General features: G+C 63.8%; 1 protein-coding gene across 3 annotated transcripts; it reads right to left on the bottom strand.

The window, feature by feature from the left end:
* Nucleotides 1–4,856: 4,856 nt before the first annotated feature.
* On the bottom strand, nt 4,857–17,726 carry ZBTB7B (zinc finger and BTB domain containing 7B). 3 transcript variants are annotated; one of them, XM_027904538.1, is made up of 3 exons: nt 17,660–17,726; nt 7,013–8,019; nt 4,857–6,235 (listed from the first exon to the last, which is right to left on the bottom strand). In XM_027904538.1, exons 2-3 carry the CDS (start codon nt 8,011–8,013, stop codon nt 5,815–5,817), a joined length of 1,422 nt encoding a protein of 473 aa, XP_027760339.1. In that variant the 5' UTR covers nt 8,014–8,019; nt 17,660–17,726; the 3' UTR covers nt 4,857–5,814. The 3 variants fall into 3 exon arrangements, with proteins under 3 accessions (XP_027760339.1, XP_027760338.1, XP_027760337.1); XM_027904537.1 differs by lacking the exon at nt 17,660–17,726 and adding an exon at nt 17,540–17,647; XM_027904536.1 differs by lacking the exon at nt 17,660–17,726 and having other exon boundaries at nt 7,013–8,445.
* Between the last annotated feature and the right edge of the window lie 1,431 nt (nt 17,727–19,157).

Below are 19,157 nucleotides of genomic sequence, written 5' to 3'. Positions count from 1 at the left end.
GATCCTCATTACCTATGGGGCTTAATAGATTTTTTTCACCCATTAGTCAGTGGACAGCTGCAGTGCTGCTATCCCAAACTCACAACATCCGTGCCAGTATGCCTTCCCCTCTCTTCTGCTGAGAGATCTCTAAAAATTCCCTTTTGGAGTACAAGTGCCTGGGATGTGCACCCCTCCATCCAGCAAGATGCCTCTTCCCCCTCCATTTGTGTGAGGGATCGTGCTTCTACCACCTCCCTTTCTGCTAAATCTGGCTCAGTCTCTACAGTTGTTTCCATCAGATTCCTCAGGATCCCGTGAATATGACTGGGAAATCAAAACCTTACCTTTCCCATCTCTGTGCCTTTGTTTGTGAGCAGTGTGTGCCACCAGCTGTTCTACAGTGTGTTGCTGCTCATAGCACTACTCTGTTTAAGTGGTAATTACATCTTCTGCGACTGCCTTTGCATCTTGTAAAGTCCTGACGTTTTTTCCAGCCCGCACTTTGTTCTGCAGTGCCGTGACTTTGTGGTCCAAAGCTCTAAGATTGGTAGCTATCAGAAATCCCCATCTCCCCGCTAACCTGCAAGAAGATTTTGATGTCCCTTCCCCCACAGAACATGTGCAGTAAACACTTGTGTGCTGGATCTTAAAACAAAGACATAGAGTAAAAAAGTATCCTGACGCTGGGTGGGGATCAGTTCCTGGCCCACCAGGGGACCACTTGCACAACATCTTGCTGACCCGGATGGGGTGGCCATAAGAGGTTGCTGGGATCATCCTGCTGCCCCTGAGAACGGAGAATTGACCCCAACAGGATTCCAGCATCCACCAGCCAGCTGGTCGGAGACTCCCCCTGAATCCTCCTCAGCATCATGACAGTGAGCAGCTCCAAGCTGAAATGCTCCAGAGATGTTGAAGCAAGGGTGGAAGGGGAGATGGAACTCTTTGATTTGCAAGTGCTCTGTTCATTTTTCAAATTCCTTTTGCAGGAACTTGTAGGTTTATCAGTGTGACCTGTCGGTGGGATCAGTCCCCACGTAAGTCACAAGGAGACACTCGGCAGTGAGCCCTAATCAATCAATGGGATGGGAGCAGTGTAACTACTGAACGTCCAGATCTAAGGGTAAGGGACTTGGGTAACTTAAATATTATTAAATTGAATGATGGGAACAAGCCAATGCACAGTTCCTCCCTGTAGCCCTCTAGGATGCATACTGAAAAATTAGACTAAATTTGGGGGTGATCCGATGAGAAAAGAAAAAATTAAGAGATTTTGTAGTCAGCGGTGACCACTTTATTAATTGGAGGATGGGAAAAAAGGTCATTGCAGTTTAATATTATCTTACAGTTGATGCTGATTTGGTAAATGGGGTGAGGATTTTTTTATGTTGATGCTTATATGACATTGTATAGAGATCCAGATACTCATAAAAAGATTAAATTGGGAGGAGATATAGTGCTGTATGTTGAGGAGAAGGAGAGAAAGCAAGGGATTGTAATGTTGCGAAGGGGATGAGCTGGAAGATGTACAAATGTTATCCCCCTCCTTTCCACACATCCTCCTCCCCCCCATATAACATTGGGGTAGGAACAGATAAAGAGGACACAGAGCAAAACAAAAAACATGTGGGAAATGAGAATTTTAGTCCTGTTGCAGGACGGACTGTGGGACATCCCCAGGCGGAAATACAGACATCTTTAAAACAAGCAGTGGGGGTAGAGCTCTGCCACTTTTTGTACATGCTTTTTTTTTGCTACTCAGGGTTTGTTGAGTTGGAAATCCTGGAGGAATATATCAGCTTTTGGCAACAGTCAGGCTGACTCATAACCTTAGTGGGGGGATAGCAGGCTATACTGAAAACTTTCTTTACTGCAGAATGGTGCTAGGGAAGGAGAAAGAAGAGGAATGGGCAGGAAGTTTGGGGGTCTGAAAGGATCCCCCCCTCCCCCTGCCTTCCTTGGCCTGAATATGCGACTTGTTGACAGGAGGGGTCAATTAGAAGATGTAAATGTTGTGGTGAGGGAGGGTTTTGAGGATGAGAGAACGGGCCATATACACCATAATGCCCCCTTCCCTTGCTGGAATGAGATATATTTTGTAACCTAAATGCACAAGTAACCTTTGCTGAGATTTCCATGCAGCTTCACATTTTACTTGAGACAGGCTGGAAAGCTCAGATTTACCTGCAAATGGGTAAATTATGAGAGGACATCAGAGAAAATATTCCAGATGCCATTTCAAATGTGGTGATCCTCACAGGCTCCAGGAAAACCAGGTAAAGCAAAGAATCTGTCTCCAATTAAGAGAGAAAGCTCAGAAATGAGAGCTGAACCATTAAGAGTAAACCAGTATCCTAAAAAGAAGCACAAAAAGGTCTGGAGCCATTGATAAACACGCTCTTAACAATTCAGCATACTCAGACAATGTCAATCTGAATTTTAGGTACCTTCCTACTGGTAAAGAAGCCTCGTTCTCAAGAGTACAGATTAGTACAAGGCTTAAGAGCAATCAAATAAGGACAAATATACACCCAACTATACCAAATCTTTATACCTTGTTAGCCTGGGTGCTGGAAACAAACTCCTGTTTTACTGTTTTGACCTTAAAGGATGATTTCTTTTGTATCCCAATAGAGGAGCAAAACCAAACAATCTTTGCCTGTGAGTGGGAGAATTCTGTGACTGGAAGAAAGGTGCAGCTTTGTTGGATGGTGCTCCCTCAGGCATTCAAAAATAAGTCCACCTTATTTGGTGATTTTGGCAAAGGAACTGGAAAGGTGGGGATAAGGTAATGGTGTTCCTCTTTCACAGTCTGTAGATGACATCCTAATCGGAGCTGACAAGGAACAAACCTGCTTGGAAGTGATCATAAGGCCTGCAGAACTTTTTGGGACTTGCTGGGCATCAAGTTTCAAGAAAAAAAACTCAGATTGCATAAAGATAAGACCAATACCTTGGCTTTAAGGTATCAAAAGGACAATGAGCTCTGGGAGAAGACAGAAAAGAAGCAACATGCTGAATTGCACTTCCTGAGACTAAGAGACAACTAAGAGGACTTTTGTTAGTGGCAGGATTTGCCACTATTTGGCCCCATATAGATCCCGAATTTTGAACTAATAGCCAACCCCCTTTGTTTGCCCATCAAAGGTCCTGAAGAATTGCTGGAATGGACCTGAGAATGTTGAACCAGCTCTGACATCACAGAGAGGATGCTCATGGGAGTGCCAGCTTTGAGCCTTCCAGATACAGCTAAACCCTCTCTGTGATACGTGCACGAAAGGCAGCAGGGAGCCTCTGGGGTGATGGCACAGCTGATGGAAGTTGGCAAAGGCCAGTGGCATCCTTTTCAAGCAGCTGGATGGTCAGCATGCTTATGGGCTGCTGATGATACAGGAGGCCCAGACATTCACTTTGGGGCGGCCCCTGACTGGGCTGGTCCCATATGCCATGCTGGCTGTTTGGAATCTAAAGAGACATCTCTGGATCTCTCCAAGCCAGCTGGCAAAATCCCAAGTTGTGCTAATGGACCAAGGAGAAGTAGACATGTATGCGACATCAACTTTTAATGAAGCCACTTTTCTCCCTACTGAAAAGCAAGAGCCTTTACAACACGACTGGCTGCACACCATGGAGCAGGTAGATGCAAGTCAACCAGATTTAAGGGTTGAACCTGTACACGACATGGACTGATGGCAGCAACTTTGTGCAATGCAGGTAAGTTACCCCTGGAGGATGGAAAAGAGCAGTGGCATCCCTGGGGTCTGTGGCATGGATCCCTGGGATATACTGCCCCATGGAGCATCACCTCATGCCTGCGGGTTCCTTGCCCTCGCCCAGCGTGCTCCCTTCTTGGCTTTGTAGCACAAACACTGGTGGTGAGGGTGGCAGTGCCCCCCATCCTGCCCCGCACTGGGGGTGCTGGACAACACCACTGCTCTCCCCTGTCTCAGCCAAGACTGAACTGCCAAGACCAGGCTGAGAACAGTGACAGCAAGCTGAAGGAGGTGGGTGGTCCTGCAGCCACCCAGCAGTGAGGGCAGGGCCCAGTGACAGCGGGATCAGGGGTCCAGGTGCTGGGAGGAGCCCCTGCAGAGCAGCAGAAGCTGAGAGCCCCTGGGTGGGGAGGGGTTGGCAAATAAAGCACCCAGTCCTTGGGACACTGGAGTTGGTATCCACCAGTCCATGGTGGTCATACTGCCATCCCTGCTGTGCTCCCAGCCGCTCAGTGTCCCCATCCCCAGCACCTTGGTGCCACCATCTCCATTCCCAGGATGCACCCAGCCCCTCTATATCCCTGCCTGCAGCCCTGTGGTGCCCCCATTCCCATCCCTGTGATGCCCTCAGCCCCATGCTGCCCCCCAGCCTCAGGCCCATGCTGCCCCCACCCCTCGATGACCCTGTACCCACACATGCTGCCATCTCCATTCCCATGGTGCCCCAAGCCCTGTCCCCACAATGCCCCCAGCCCCTCGATGCCCCATCTCCATCTCCATACAGATCTTGTTCCTTGTTCCTTGTCCCTGTGATGCCCCAGCCTTGTGGTACCCCCCCATCTCCACACCTACAGTGCTCCCAGCCCCTCGATGTCCCCACGCCCAGGGTGCCCCCTCCCCACCCCAGACCCTTGACGTCCCTGTTCCCAACCCTACAGTTCCTCCAGCCCCAAGCTGCTCAGGGTGGGGGCACAGAATGGACAGACAGCTGGACGCGGAGGGGGTCCCTGCTTCTCCGTTTATTAACAAGCAGCCTTCGTTTAAAAAAAAAAAAAAAAAAAAAAAAAAAAAAAAAAAAAAAAAAAAAAAAAAAAAAAAAAAAAAAAAAAAAAAAAAAAAAAAAAAAAAAAAAAAAAAAAAAAAAAAAAAAAAAAAAAAAAAAAAAAAAAAAAAAAAAAAAAAAAAACACAGACATACAGACAGGCAGAGGCGGCCCGGAGGGGCGGGGGGGGGGCCGCCCGCCCATGGTTCGTTTGGTTCCTGACACCAGAGAGGTTCAAGTAGCCGAAAAGGTTCAAGTTCACCATAAGGCACTTTAAAGCCATGACGGGAGCGGAGCTCCCCCAGCCCCATCACCCCTCCCGGCACCCCATGGCGAGGGACAGATGTGGGGGCCGGGCAGCGCTGGCGGGTGGCAGCGGAGGGGCCGGGGGAGGGAATATATTACATCATCTTTTTAAATATAGATAAAACTCTTATTGTAGACAAATAGTGCCGGTCCCCTGCTCCCCCGGGGAGGCTGCGCCCTGCGGGGGGCATGTGCAAAGGGCAGAGGGGCGACCGCGGGGGCGCGGCCGCCCCAGGGAGGTGGGTCCCACAGGGCCGGGGGGTTTCGGAAGGGGGACGGGGCCGGGGAGGGGCCGGGGCTGCCCCGCACCCAGGTGGGCTCACCCGAATAGTGCAACCAAGAGAAAGCAGCCGGGAGTGCAGGGGCGACGGGGGCTCGCCGGGGGGGGGGCTGCTCGGAGTGGGGAGAGGGGGACAAGCTATGCACAGCGCAGGGCAGTCGGCACCCCCACACCGGGGAGAGCACAGGAGGCTCTCCCCAGCTGGGGGTGTCTCGGTCCATGGGTGCCCCTGCCCAGTCCTGGCATCCACGAGGGGGGTTTGGTGAGAGGACACCCAAATCCCAATCCCCCTTCACCCACCTGGGCATGACCAGGTGGGCCCGGGCACGGCGGGGGGCGGTAGGGACCCCCCACCCCCTTGTGCAAATCGGCCGGGGTGGGGGGGGTTTCCCCCTTTGCATAACTGGGAATGAACCGTGATGGGAAAAACGGGATCAGAAACCCCGGTGGGCACAGCACAGCTCGGCACAGCACGGCCTTTTGCATCAGCCCTATGCCGTCTCCACCGGCACAGCGCCATCCGGCTGCGGCCCTTCCTCGCCCTCCGGCTCCTCTTCCTCCTCCTCAGGCTGCCCTGGAGCCCAGTAGCGGGCGATGGAGAGGCGCAGCTCCTCCAGCCGCCCGTTGGAGAGGTCGAGGCCGGGCGGCCCGGCGGGCGGCGGGGGCGGCTCATCGCGGCGGCGGCGGCGGGTCCGCACCTCCAGGCAGTTCTGGCCCTTGAGGTGCCGCTGCAGGTGGTCATCCTTGGCGAAGGCCTTGTGGCAGAGGTTGCACTCGTAGGGCCGGGCGCCCGTGTGCAGGTGCATGTGGTTCTTCAGGTCGTAGCTGTGCAGGAAGCGGGCGCTGCAGTGCTGGCAGGAGTAGGGCCGCTCGCCCGTGTGCTTCCGCATGTGGATCTTCAGCTTGTCGTTCCTGGAGTTGGGACACACAGGGAGACATCGGCACGGGGCAGCCGGCACGGCACCCAGCCGCGGTGCTGGCAGCCCTGTGGCAGGGATGCTCTGCAGGGCACAGGGGTCCAGCTGCTTGGGGGGCAGGGGACCCTTCTGCAGCTGCACGACCGGGATGCAGTTTGGTTACGCAGCGGAGGTGCAGGGGGGACGCTGCCGGGCACCCTAGGGTGGTCTGGCAGCGCTTATGGAGGGAAGAAATCCCCACCCCAGACCTTCACCACACCATGCCAGGCTGGCAGAGGAGGTGCCGTGGGAGATGCCAGTAGGTATCAGGCCTGGGTTGCTGTGGCAGCACAGAGTGCAGAACACCCCACAGACGGGACTGCACCAGCACGGATGGCAGGGGAAACCTACAGGGGATGCTGCCAGGTGCCTTGGGTCAGTCTGGCAGCACTCATGAGGTGCAGAAGGCCCCATGAACCTCACTGCACCATGGCAAGGGCTGGCAAGAGGTGCCATGGAGAATGCCATTGGGTACCCTGGGTTGATCTAGAGCACCTGTGGGGTGCCAAAGACCCCCTTGGATCTGCACCACACCAGCAGGGCTGGCAGAGGGGTATTGTGGAATATGCCACTGGGTACCCCGGGTTGGTCCAGCAGCACTCAGGGGATACAGAACAACCCGTGGACCGTGCCAGGGCTGTGGCCACGCCTCAGCAGGACTGGCAGGGGGAGTGCCATGGGGGACGTTAGTGGGTACACGTCCCACAGGGAGGGTCCATCCAGCAGCACTCACCGTGTGAATCGGACCCCGCACACTTGGCAGGCGAAGGGCTTCTCCCCCGTGTGTGTGCGCATGTGGCGAGGCAGCTTGCCGGCGCCGTGGATGACCTTGTGACAGACAGGGCACTCCTGGGGCATCTGCGAGCGGCGCTTGCGCACCAGCTTGTCAGGGCTATCCAGCCCAGGTGCCAGCGACTCGTGGTGCAGCGAGCTCAGGTAAGCCATCAGGTCAGGGTCGATGGCATCATCGTCAGAGGTGGCCTCCTCAGGGGACAGGGGGGGCTGGTAGGGAAAGGGGAAGGAGTGTGGGTGCAGCTCTTCCTCCTCAGGCAGCTCAAAGCTGTCGTATGGCAGGGGCAGCCCCTCGGGCAGGGGGGGTGAGGGCAGTGGTGGGGGCGGTGGGGGGCTGGCACAGCCCTCAGCCACCTCAGCGGGTGGCTCCTCGGCGTGGTTGTTGAGCCGGGCACCGGGGGCTTGCAGGAACTTGCGGGTCTTCTTGCTGCGCCGGGCGGTGGGGCGGGGTGGCGGCGGGGCGGGCAGCTCCCCCTCGGGGAGGGCGGCGAAAGCCTCCAGGTAGCGGCGGGCGCGTTCACAGTCGCTGTCATCGGGGCCGGGCGCCTCCAGCCCGCTGCCCTGCAGGATCTCCACGCAGGCAGCGATGACACAGGGGATCTCCAGCAGCCGGGCGGCGCGCAGCACCTCGCCCATGTTGGCGCTGCTGATGGTCAGCGTGGCCGTGTAGGCGAACTCCAGCAGCGCGCCCAGCGCCTCTGGCCCCACAAAGTCCAGCTCGCAGACCTCCTGCCCCGGCCCCGGCCCTGCAAAGAGCTTCTTGAAGTAGCGGCTGGAGGCAGCCAGGACAGCGCGGTGGGTGCGGTACTCCAGCCCCTGCGTCTTGATGGTGACATCGCAGAGCAGCCCCAACTGCCGCTGCTCGTTCAGGCAGCTCAGCAGCTCGCTGCTGTGCTCGGGGAAAGGGATGCCGATGAGGTCGTCCTCTGGGCTGGCCATCATCCTCACCTGCGAGAAGGATAGGATGCTGCCTGAGCAGTGCACAAACCACCTGGGAGACAGCGCTCGGAGGAAACATTGCGGCTGGAGCATCGCTGTCGCAAAGCCAGGGCACAAGGAGCCCTCCACACACACGCTGGGTGGCACTGGGGTTTCACTGGGACACTAAACTGGGGCAGGCTCAGGGCCTGTGGTCTGCCCTCAGCCCCCACTGTGCTCTGTCGAGGTTGGTGGGTGCAGCCCTCCCGCCGCAGCCCCCCACGCTTCCTCCATCCACACCGGCACCAGCCACCCGCGCCGCCACAGCAAAGGGGGAAATCTCAGCATGGCACCTTTGAACGTCGCCAAGGTGCAGCACTTCCTGTGTCAGCCCACCCACCACCACCCCCCGGCCCCCCGGCAAGGCCAGGCACAGCCACAGGCTCCCAGCCACCCCCATCCTGGGAACGCGGGCCTCACCGGCAGCGGGCGTGGGTGGGCAGGCGAGTGCCGGGAAGAGGGCCCTGAGGGCCAGGGGCCGCCCCGTGGAGCCCAGCCGGGCTGGGAACGGGGGCCACGCTTCCTGCCACCGCAGATTAGGATCAGCACCCGCGCCGCCGGTTCCTGCCCCCGCTCCTGGTGGGGACTGGGCCCCCTCCCTCCCCCTGTGCCCAAGCCCGGGGCCACTCCTCGCCCAGCCAAGCCCAGCCTGCGCCAGTCGGGCCTTTCCCACGCTAAGGCTGGCAGGCCTTGGCTTCAGACCTAAACCCAGCACTGCTGGCACTCACACCAGCGTCCCCTCAGCACAGCACCAGGGACCCACGCATTCCTGTGGAGCCAGCACAGGTGGGTGATGGAGCCTGTGGGAAGGGGGAGCCCATGACCCTACAACAACCTGCAGGCACGGTAAAGGCAGCACAGGCAACTCCCAGCAGAGGCGGCTCCGGGGCTGCAACCTGCCTTGTGACACCATGCACAGCCATGGGCAATGCCCTCGCAGCCAGATGGGGCTGCTTTCTGACACTGGCACAGCTGGGTGACATCCGCATGGGAGTCCAGTGACTGCAGCTTGAGGGAGGCAGAGGCACCAGCACTGCCACGCCACAGCGCTCTGTGCTGTCACAGCCATGCCATGCCATGCCATGCCAAGCCAAGCCATGGTGGATGGCAGCATGTGGCACTGGCCATTGCTGAGCCGTGCGAGGCAGTGCTGAGCCAGGCCAGGCCCATCCACCCCAACCCCACCACGGGTGCCAAGCCACACTGTGCCGTCGGCAGGCGGGCGCGGGGGGACGTGCCCCCTCTTGCCCATGGAGGGGCGGCGCGGCCGACGGCCCCCGGCGCAGGGGCCCATCCCCAAGCCGGCCACTCCCTGCGCTTGGGCAGCCGCCAGCTGGGGCTGCCTCGGCAGGCAGCTGGGAACGGCCCCGGAGCAACTGGCTGCGGAGCCGCCCCAGCCGCTGCCGAGCAGGCCCGACCGGCAGGGCAGGCGGCAGCCGCCCCTGAAACTGGGAGCCGGGCAGTGCCGACCGCCTGGGATGGGATGCTGGCGCCAGCGCCCATGGCCGAGCCCCCCTCCTTGGCAGGAGCCCGTCCCATCACCGGACGGGGTCCCCTCTGCCTGCTGAGGCGGGGGTGAGCGGATTAGGGGTGATTAAACCATCAGGGCCCTGGGAGCCAACAGGCAGCGACAGCCCCTGGTGGGATTAGGCAGGATTAAGCCGTGGGGGCAGGATTACGGGGGGGGGTGAGTACCCCATGCCACAGCTTGGGCAGCTGGAGAGGGATGACAGGGACGTGGCACCTGCCAAGGGTGGCCCAGAGCTCCACGCAACCCCGGGGCTGTCGTGGGTAATGGTCACGGGATGGGGTGGTACCATGTCCTCTGTTGTTGCCTCCCCTAGGGATGGCATGACAACAGCCTCCCTCCTGCCCCAGTCCCCACAGCATCTCCAGCCCCCCAAGACAGCTGGGAGCTCACAAGACTCCGACAGCACCCACTGGCACATGTCTGTAGGGGTGCCTGGGCACAGGGCAGCACTTGAGGCCCCGTCACACTCCAGCGAGGTGGTAGGGTGCTCCGAGGAAGGGGCACAGCCTCACCACGTTACAGTGCAGGTGGGCACAGCTCCAGTACTGCCAACGCCACAGAACACGCCAGCAGAGGCAGGTGATGGAGCTGGGACCCCCGTGAGCAGCCGCGGGGCCAGACGCCAGCAGGGCCAGGGCAGGGCGGGGAGGAGGTGGCAGTGCCGGCGGGCAGGAGGGGGATTTTCCATCGCACCAAACCACCCGCTACGGCTCCTTCGCTGACACCCCCACCCCCCCTCCGCACATCCTCCTCACTGGAGCGAAGTCACATGCTGAGCGGGTGCTGCCGTCGAGGAGATCACCGCAGCGATAAGGAAACGGTGGGGGGACGAGGTGTTTGGGGGCCGGAGGTACCCCCAGCCCCCCCGGCCAGAGACGGTGCCTGGGGAAGAGCAGGTGGCGATGCCCGTGGCCCACCGTGCCAGGGCTCAGTTATGTCCGTGCTGTGGCCAGACACGTTTCGGCTGCAGCAGCCTCAAAGGGCTGAGTAAAGGGGGGGGTCACTCCCCACGCTGAGCTGGCTCCCATGCAGGGCAGGTTGGCAGCAGGAACAATGCTTGCCTGGGTCACCCTGACATCCCTCAGCCGGCCTGCGCTGCCTGGCACAACCACGACCAGGCCCCTTCCACCTGCCAGCTCCCTCCATCCTGGGGGCCTGGCCAGCCCAACAGAGCCATGCACAGTGGGGTGGGGGTCTGGCCGTGCAGCACCCATCGTGCATGGGGACAGGCTGTGTCCCGTGCCACCAAGCCAGGATGGCACCCTGACCCTGCGCAAGGGCACAGTGCCAGCCTTTGCTGAGCACTGGCCACAGCTTGGGGACAATGGAAGATGCGGGGTGGAAGGGGGAGCCTGGGGGGGGGGGTCTCCCCACCTGCTCCCTTGCAGGGAAGGGGGGCAGAGGTCCTGGGGAGCACAGACCCCACCCTGCTGCTGCTTTCGGTCACAAGTTGCAAATGCTGTCGAGGGACTTCATAGCCACACTGGGGAGAATGAGTCACCCAGGAAGGGGAGTGCAGCGCAGTGTTGCCCCAGCCCCCAGCCCTGCAGGGCCCCTCACCCTTTGGGAGCTGGGATGGTGTCCAGGCCGTGCACCCCCCCCCCCCGCCATGCCCTGCCTGGAGCCAACTGGGAGCAGCAGCGGCCCTGGCGCCGGTGGCCACAGCGAGGGGGCTGGCGTGGCTGTGGGGCAGGGGTTGCGCAGCCCCTCTGCCCACCCTGCAGGGAAGGTGGCGGCCGGGGCCTGGCCGAGCTGGTGACCCTAAGGCAGGCACATGCCAGGGGTCCCATTGCTGGAGGATGTGGGAAAACTGGCACTGCCCTCTGAAAGAAGAAGAATGAGGAAAGAGAAAGGGAAAATGGTTTGGAGAGGGAAGAGGATAAACAGAGTCCCCCAGCCCACAGCACTGAGAACGACCCCTGTGGCACCGCTCAGCTTCCTTCTGGCCAGCTCACACAGAGAGCTCCCAGCAGGAGAGCTCCCAGCGCCCTGAGCACCTTCAGCGTCTCCCAGGCACGGCTATTTGCTGCCGCCATGGCACACCAGCCATCGGCACTGCGGAAGGGGGTCGGAGCACTGTGGCCTAGGGCTGCCTCAGCACCCAGCTGGCACCGTGCCGGGGGCCCAGTGCCAGCCCAGCACGATAGCAGCCATGGAGGCTGGGCACAAGCATCCCTGTCACAGCAGAGCAGGACCAGCGACACTGCCAGTGCCAATCCTGGCACCTGCAGCAGGGACAAGAAGCAGAGCCCCCATGCCGCTCCCCGACCCACTGGCACTGTGCTGGCATCCCGGCCCTCTCCTGCCGCCAAAACCCTTCCCGCTGCCACATCTGGCTGTCCGGCATTGCCACTGTGGGGTGTGGGCCCTGCTCTGCCAAGCCAAGGTGACCCAGATCTCGCCACCTGTCCCTTCCCATCCCATCCTATCCCATCCCAACCCACCGGAGCAAAGGCTCAGGCAACACCGGCATCCCAGCAGCCTCTTGGCTGGCGCTGGAGCAGCTGGCCCAGCTTTTCTAGAGCCCAGCGGTACCACGCTGGGTCCCCAGCCCCCTGGCACTTTCCCCGCCGGTGATGGCGGAGGGGTGCGTGGCTCACCTGGCCCGTGTCCCGGCGTGGTTCGGCGCTTCGTCGCAGCCGGGCTGGCGGCCTGCGAGCGGCAGGGAGGGGAAGGCACGGTGCTGTGTGAACTTGGCCCCGCTCCCCACTGCACTTGAGCTCAGGATCCCACCTCAAAAGGAGTCGACGCCCACACCCCGGGTCACGCACCTCCCAGTCCCGCTTCCCAGAACACACACGGCATTAACCCTTTGCGGCCGGTGCTGTGTCGCAGGGCACCGGCCCAGAACCAGGCAGGGGGCATCCCTTGGCCCACTCCCACGGGAGAAAATGAGAACACCACAGGACAGGCACCCCACAGCATAAGCATCCCTCTCCTGCCACCAGCATTGCCTCCAGGCCACCTGCCCCTGCCCCCCGTGCTGAGGCATCTCACGGCCCTCACCTTCTGTGCCACCCCAAGGCAGGGCGCCGAGTGCTGGGTGCTCCCCGCTGGCCGTGGCCGGCCCAGCAGAGCCAGGAGGGCGCCTGCGCTTGGCGGGAGTGGGGCTGCCACCACAGGGCTGGGCTGGGTGAGCGTGCTGTGGCCTGCCCAGCCAGCCCCAGAGCCACCCCTCGGCCCTACGGATCTGTGTCCTGCTCTACCCTGGGAGAGGGTTGCCGAGCTCCCACGGGGAATGTGGGATGCGACGACGCCTGGCTGGACTGTGCTGCCTGGTCCCCTCCACTCCCCCAGGCCGGGACACCCATGGGCCCCCCTGGCCAGGCTGCAGGTTCGCGCAATCCCCCCCATAATTACACCCTCTGTGTCCCCAGCTAAACAGCAATTAGCAGCCCGGAGAGCGCGCCCCACACCCCACCGCTGGCACCAGCAGCCGCCCAGGCCACCCACGCCAGCCCAGCCGGGGGCACCTGCACCGCAGCACCCTGGCATGGCCCCGGACAGGCCCCGGGCACCGTGCCGGTGCCGCTGGCAGCAGGAGGCCAGCAGAAAGGGGAAGAGCCCCACACCAGCTGGGTTGTGAGGGGCCTCCAGCCCAGCCCCAGCAATGCTCACAGAAAGAGCTGGGTTGTGCAAGAGCCCACAGGCGGGCAGAAGGGATGACAGGCGGGCAGAGGGGCAGTACCAGCGTGCCCTGGCATGGCATCCCACCTCCCCCCTCACCATGGACTGTGTGCTGGGCAGGAGCCACCTGTGGGGCCACGGGTCAGCCCAGTGCCTGGAGTGCAGGCAGCGCCCAGCCTGGGGCAGGAGGGCTGCAGGCAGCACTGCCCACCGCGCTGCCACACTGCTCTGGCATGAGTGGCTGCCCCAGTGTGGGGCACAGTGGAGGGCACAGTGTCCCTGGGAGGGAGGGAGGGGGGGAAGAAGAGAGGAAGGGAGGGAGGGATGCGGCACCTGCTGCCAACCCTTCGCCTGCCCTTTGTTCCCCATAAAGGAGGGGAACGGCGCCAGCCCCCCCTGGCCCAGGTGTGCCAGGTGCTAAGGGCGGGAGATAAGGTGGGCGAGGCGGGCAGGGAGGGGCACAGCATGGCATGGGCACGCAGCCCTGAGTCAGGGTTCCTGCTGGTGGCCAGGCCCCACTGGGGTGAGTCACCATGGCCCCCCCACCCTGGGGGTGTTGCAACCGCCTCAGCGCTGGCCACGAACTGCTGCTCACCCTGGCTGGGGGGCATTGGGCAGCCTACTGGGGGGACCAGGTGGGGAGATGCTGGCCTTTGGGGACGATGGGCTGACCTTCATCCATCCCTCCATCCTCCTCCAAGCTCCGCCCTTGCCTTGGCACCCTGACCAATGTCACCAGAGATGGGACATGGCCTCATCCCAGCTTCTGCATGGCACTGGCTCCTCTCCCGATGGCAGGACAGGCAGCCCAGCCATGGGCATCCCCATCTCCTGCATCACACCCTGACCCAATTCGCCAAGGCACGGGCTTGCCCATGAGTGGCCAGTGCAGATGTGGCCAAGGCCATGTGGCCCCTGTGGGTCACCCCCAGGCTCCCTAGCGTGCCAGGCACAGGTCACACAAGGCTGGACATAGGTTGGCCCTGGCTGCTCTGTGCTCAGGGAGATGGCAGGAACAGGCAGGGGGAAGGAAGGAGGGAAGGAAGGAAGGAAGGGAGGAAGGGAGGAAGGAACACAGAAGGAAGAAAAATGGGCACATTTCACCTGACAGCCAGGGGGACAGGACTGCAGTCAAAGCGAGTGGCTCTCAGAGGGGCCCCAAGCCCAGTCAGTGCCCAGGCCGCTCCTGCCAGCACCAAGAAAAGCATGGAGGAGCTGGGCATCCTGCACGGCCCAGCCTGGCCAGGACCCTACTGAGATGCAGCCAGACTCAGTTGCTCATGAGCCTCCCTGCTGCCCAGTCTGGGCACAGTTACTGGTGGCAGCAGGACGAGGCTCTGCCAGCCCCCAGCCTGGGACAGGCAGGCTTGCCTGTGGCTGGGCCTGCTCGCTGGCCCCAGGGTGAGCCAGCTCTGGAGCCGCTGGCCCTGCAGCAGTCATGGGAGCCCCTTGGAGAGCAGCCAGACTGCCTGGGTCCCACCACACTGCACAGCCCCAGGGGGTCCCCTGGGCTGATGGCACCTCCTAGTCAGCACAGGGTGTGTGTCCTCACAGCACCTCAGGGACTGAGCACTGCCAGCGGTGCCGGCCAGGCCCCAATGCTCCATCCTGGCACTGCTGTGCTGGTCTTGGTGGGGTCACTCAGCAAGGACAGTGCCAGCCCACAGCCCCCCCCTTCATACCCCCCAAAATAGCCCGGCTTCCGCCCCCACGGCAGCTGCCTGCTGCCAGCTCCCCGCTGCCCACGGCTGATCCCAGGGAGGGAAGGGGGGCAGGCGGCTCTAATCCCCCCCCAAGCCCATGTAGCACTGCCAGCGGGGACATGCCCGCCACAGCCACTCTGACCCAGGTAACGCCACTGGGGAGACCCCAGCCAGCCCTGCCCTGTGGGGAGGGTGATGGCCCCACAGCTCCATAGTGGAGCAGGGCCCGGGACAGCGTCTGTGGAGCTGCACTATGGGACACACGGCTGTCCCCAAGGCCCACCACAGCGGCTGCCTTGGCACCACCCACGCGGGAGGGGCAGGAATCCTTTCTCCTTTCCTCCTTGGCCCTGCAGCGGGACAAAAGCTCCTGCCCATCCTTGCCCCCAGCCCTGTGCCCCCAAGGATGCCCACGGGAGGAGACTTGAAGCAAAATTGCTGGGGTGCCACCGTACCCAACGCGTGCCAAGCAGTCCAGCTACGCTCCCCATCCCACCAGTGTCTGGGGTGGGCAGTGCCTGGCACCCACCCTGCCTGGGACCCAGTGCCTGGCAGCAGGACCCCCTTACTCACCGCCCACTCCGGCCACTGCCCATGGGGCCTGGGGACACGGCAGGGACAGCCAGGCAGAGTGGAGCACGCAGTGCAGCCGAGGCTGCCAGGAGAGGCCAGAGCTCGCCTGACCTACTTCTCCTTCCGCATCACCTGCTTTCATTTTCCCTCACCCCGGCTGGTCCCCCCGCCCGCCCGTGGCCCCGCCAAGTCACGCCACCAGCTCTGGGGACACAGGGCACCCAGGCCCCGTGGCTCCCACCGCACCAGTGTGCGTGCCAACTGGCTGCCCATCCCTGGGCACGGAGCATGGCCAGGCACCAGGCACGCTGAAGGTCACTGGCCACAGCCCTGGCATCCCCCCACTGCCTGCACGGCCACCCAAGCGTCACCTTCCTGGCACAAAGCGAGTTTGACGGGTCTCAGCCCAGCCCCTCGCCGGGTCCTCTGGCCACCCCGGGGCTTGCTGGGGTGTGGACACGCAGCTCCCGGGGCATGTCGGGGACGCCAGCGCTGCCACGGGGAGCCAGGCGGGCGCCAACCCTCCAGACGGGGCGGCCGCTCCCGCCGGCACCCCGCCGGCTCCCGCGGTGGAGTTACCATGGGAAGGCGGCTGTGGTGGCGCAGGGGGAGCGCAGGCTCCCGGGGGCTTCCGCCAGCAGCCTGTGCGCTGCCAGGAGAAATTTCTCCCTGGTTTCATCATCCACCGCCTGCCCCGAAGGAGAAGTCCCCGCTCCACGCACGGGACAGCAGCCGCCCCTCGGGGGCTGGGGGTGCAGCGGGGGCCGCGCTGGCCCCGCATCCCCCGCTGCCGCCCACTCCCCGCCCCCGCGTGCTCAGGCCTGTCGCGCTCGTGCCACGTGTGCACTGAGGGTGCACGGCACCAGCTGGCAAAGCCACGCTGCCACAGCCCTGGGCTCAGCGCCGCAGCGCTGGGGGCAGCCTGCGCCCGGGCAGGGGGTCTTGGAGGGTCCTCAGGACCGAACATCGGGTGTGTGTGTTCTCCCCCACACCTGTCACCTTCCCACGCTCACCTCTGCACCCCCCGTCCCCAGCAGGGGCACTCCCAGCCTTGTTGCCTCCTACTCTGCGCTGCCCCAGAGTTTCCCCTTCTCCGAGCACCCGCTCCAAGTTCCTGAGCTCAGTCCCTCCCTCTGTCCCCGGCACCGGCATCATCACCGCAGCCGTGAGTCGCCGCAGTCTCCGCGTGCCTCTGCCAGCGCGGGGGGTCCCAGCGCCCTCCCCCCCCCTTCCCACCGGCTCTGGTGGCTGGAAACTGAGGCACGGGGCAACTCACCCCACGCCACAGCCGGCACTGCGTCCCCTCGCCAAGCGAGCACGGCCACGGGTCAAGGGCGGCTGCAGCCCAAGACGTGGATCTGCTCCGGCGGGAGGGTAAATACCGCACCCCGCCCCGGGCAAACAGTGGCCGGGGGCAGCCAGCCAGGGGGACGAGGACAGGTACGGCAGGGCTGGGCGCACGGGGCAGAGTCCACCGGTGTTCGGCAGGTGCTACCAAGGCACCGATGCCGGTGGGGACCGCTGCACAGCCGAGCAGTGAGCCGCCGCTGCCAGCGCGCAGGCCCGGGGGTCACCGGCGTGGCAGAGCGTGTCGGGACACGGGGACACCCTCCAGCTCTATCGACACCGCTGCACTGGGGGGTCCCTGAGCTGCCTTCCCCGTGCGGCGGTGCCGTTCCTGCCCGGTGCACCAGGGACGCCGCCAAGCTGCTCACCAGGTTGGGAAGGGCAGTGGGACGGTGGCAGCTCTCAGTCACCCGTGGGTGACCCACGGGGGATCCTGGCTGGATTTGGCAGCACCGCAACAGGACCCCAGCGGAGCCTTGGCAGCCGCCCCGGCACGTAGCGGGGACCTGCCGGTATCACCGATTTCCCGCAGCCCTGTGCGCAGCCACCGAGAACAGCCCACGAGTGACACCCCCCCCCCCTCCCGCCCCACGGGCGACGTGTCCACCAGCTCCGGTGGTGAGCGGAGACGGAGGGGACACCGCGCGGAGCCCCGCGAGCCGGCCGTGCCCGCCCATCGCCCGCAGCATCCCGGATCCACGCGACTCACCGCAACCGGGCGGCAAAAATCGGTCGCCGCGCCGCTCCCGGTCCCGCTGCCAGTGGGTCGGTACCTCCGCGCAAACCCCCGCCGGTGGCTCTGTCCACTCCCCACCCCACCGCCACTCACCTGCGCGCCCCGCCCGAGCCACGGGCCGCTCCCGGGGCCGCGGCCCCGCCTCCGCCTTCACCTGCCGCCGCCGCGCCCCGCCCGCTCCACCCCCGGGCCGCCGCCGCCGCCGCCGCCGCCGCCGCCGGGGCTCCAGGAAGCGCCCGCCCCCGCTCGCCCATTGGGCAGCGCGCCGGCGCTCGCGCGTCCGATTGGCGGACCGCCCCGTCAATCAGCCCCGCGCCTCGCCCCCGTGAGGGCGGGGGCCGCGCGCGCCCCCCGGGACCGAGGGGGAGCTGAGTCAGAGCCGGGAACGGGGCTCGGCCCCGGAGCTGGAGGGGGGGGAACAGCCCGGGACGGCCCCGGCGGCGCCGAGCGCGGTGCCAGGCGCCGAGCGCGCTCCGCCCGCTGCGGCCGCCCCGAGTCCCGGGGCCGGCACGGCACGGCCCGCTCCGCCCCGTGGGTACGGAGGGGGGGGGGCGGGGAACCGGGCACGGGGTGCGGGTGTGAGAGCCGAGAAGTGTGCACCGGAGGGGGAGTTTGGAGTACCGGGAAACTGAGCGTGGCGGGGAGGTAGAAGGGTGGAGAGCCGGGCTTGGGGAACCGGGCACCGAGCAGCGAGCGCTGGGAGGGTTGGAATGCCAGGCACGGGGGGATGGAGAGCTGGACACGGAGAACGTGGCGCCGGGGGAATTCGGGCAGCTGGCGGCGCGGGGGGCAGCCCACCGTTCCTGGCGGCGCTGGAGCGAACGCGGCCCCCCAAATTGCCCCCCGGGGCGGCCCCTCCGCAGGTGCCTGGGCGCGGGCCCCGCGCAACCTGTTTGGCCGCTGCCGGCCCCGGGAGGCAGCGGCGGCCCCGAGGCTCACCTCGGCTCACCCCGACCCCCCCGCGCCTGGCTCGGAGCGCGGCCACTGCCCGGCACTGGCGGAAAGTGTGAGGAGCCGCCGCCGGCCCCGGGGCTGCCAAGGCAAACACGGCCCCGCGCAGACGTTATGTCAGCGGGCGGGGGGGCGGCGGCGGCGGGAGCAGGACCCCCACCCACTCTCCCGCCGGGCCTCGGTATCGGGCACCTGCCGCCGCGTCTCGCCCGACCGTCCGCCCGCTTCGGTCCCCCCAGCTTCGTCCGTCCGTCCGTGCACCTGCATCCCTACCGCGGGCACCGGCCCGCCGGACTCGGGGCTTCCGTGCGGGCGGCGGGGGCGACCCGCAGAACCACCCCCCGGCCCGCCGCTCCCCTCCCGCCCTCCCGGGCCGCCGCTCGCCGTGGCCGCTGCGCTCTGCCGGTGCGGGCGGCGGCGCCCCCGGTGCCGCTCCCCCCGACGGCGCGGCCGCACTCACCTCTCACAGCAGGGCCGGGGCGGGGGCCGCGGGCTCAGCCGGGCCGGCGGCGTGGCAGGAAGGACCGGGTGGTCATCGCGGCCCACGGCGGCCGCCTGCAGAGGGCACTGCCGGTCCCCGGAGCCGAGCCCCGTGGGCGGCACCGACACGCGTGGGGTCATGGGGGGTCTCTTGGTGCCG

Source organism: Empidonax traillii, unplaced genomic scaffold (assembly GCF_003031625.1).
Source record: "Empidonax traillii isolate 1590-97213 ecotype Southwest subspecies unplaced genomic scaffold, ASM303162v1 scaffold1063:size215077, whole genome shotgun sequence".
In the NCBI taxonomy this organism is placed as follows: Eukaryota; Metazoa; Chordata; class Aves; order Passeriformes; family Tyrannidae; genus Empidonax; species Empidonax traillii.
Note: the sequence above shows the minus strand (reverse complement) of the source record. Positions and strands in the feature narration are given on the sequence as shown.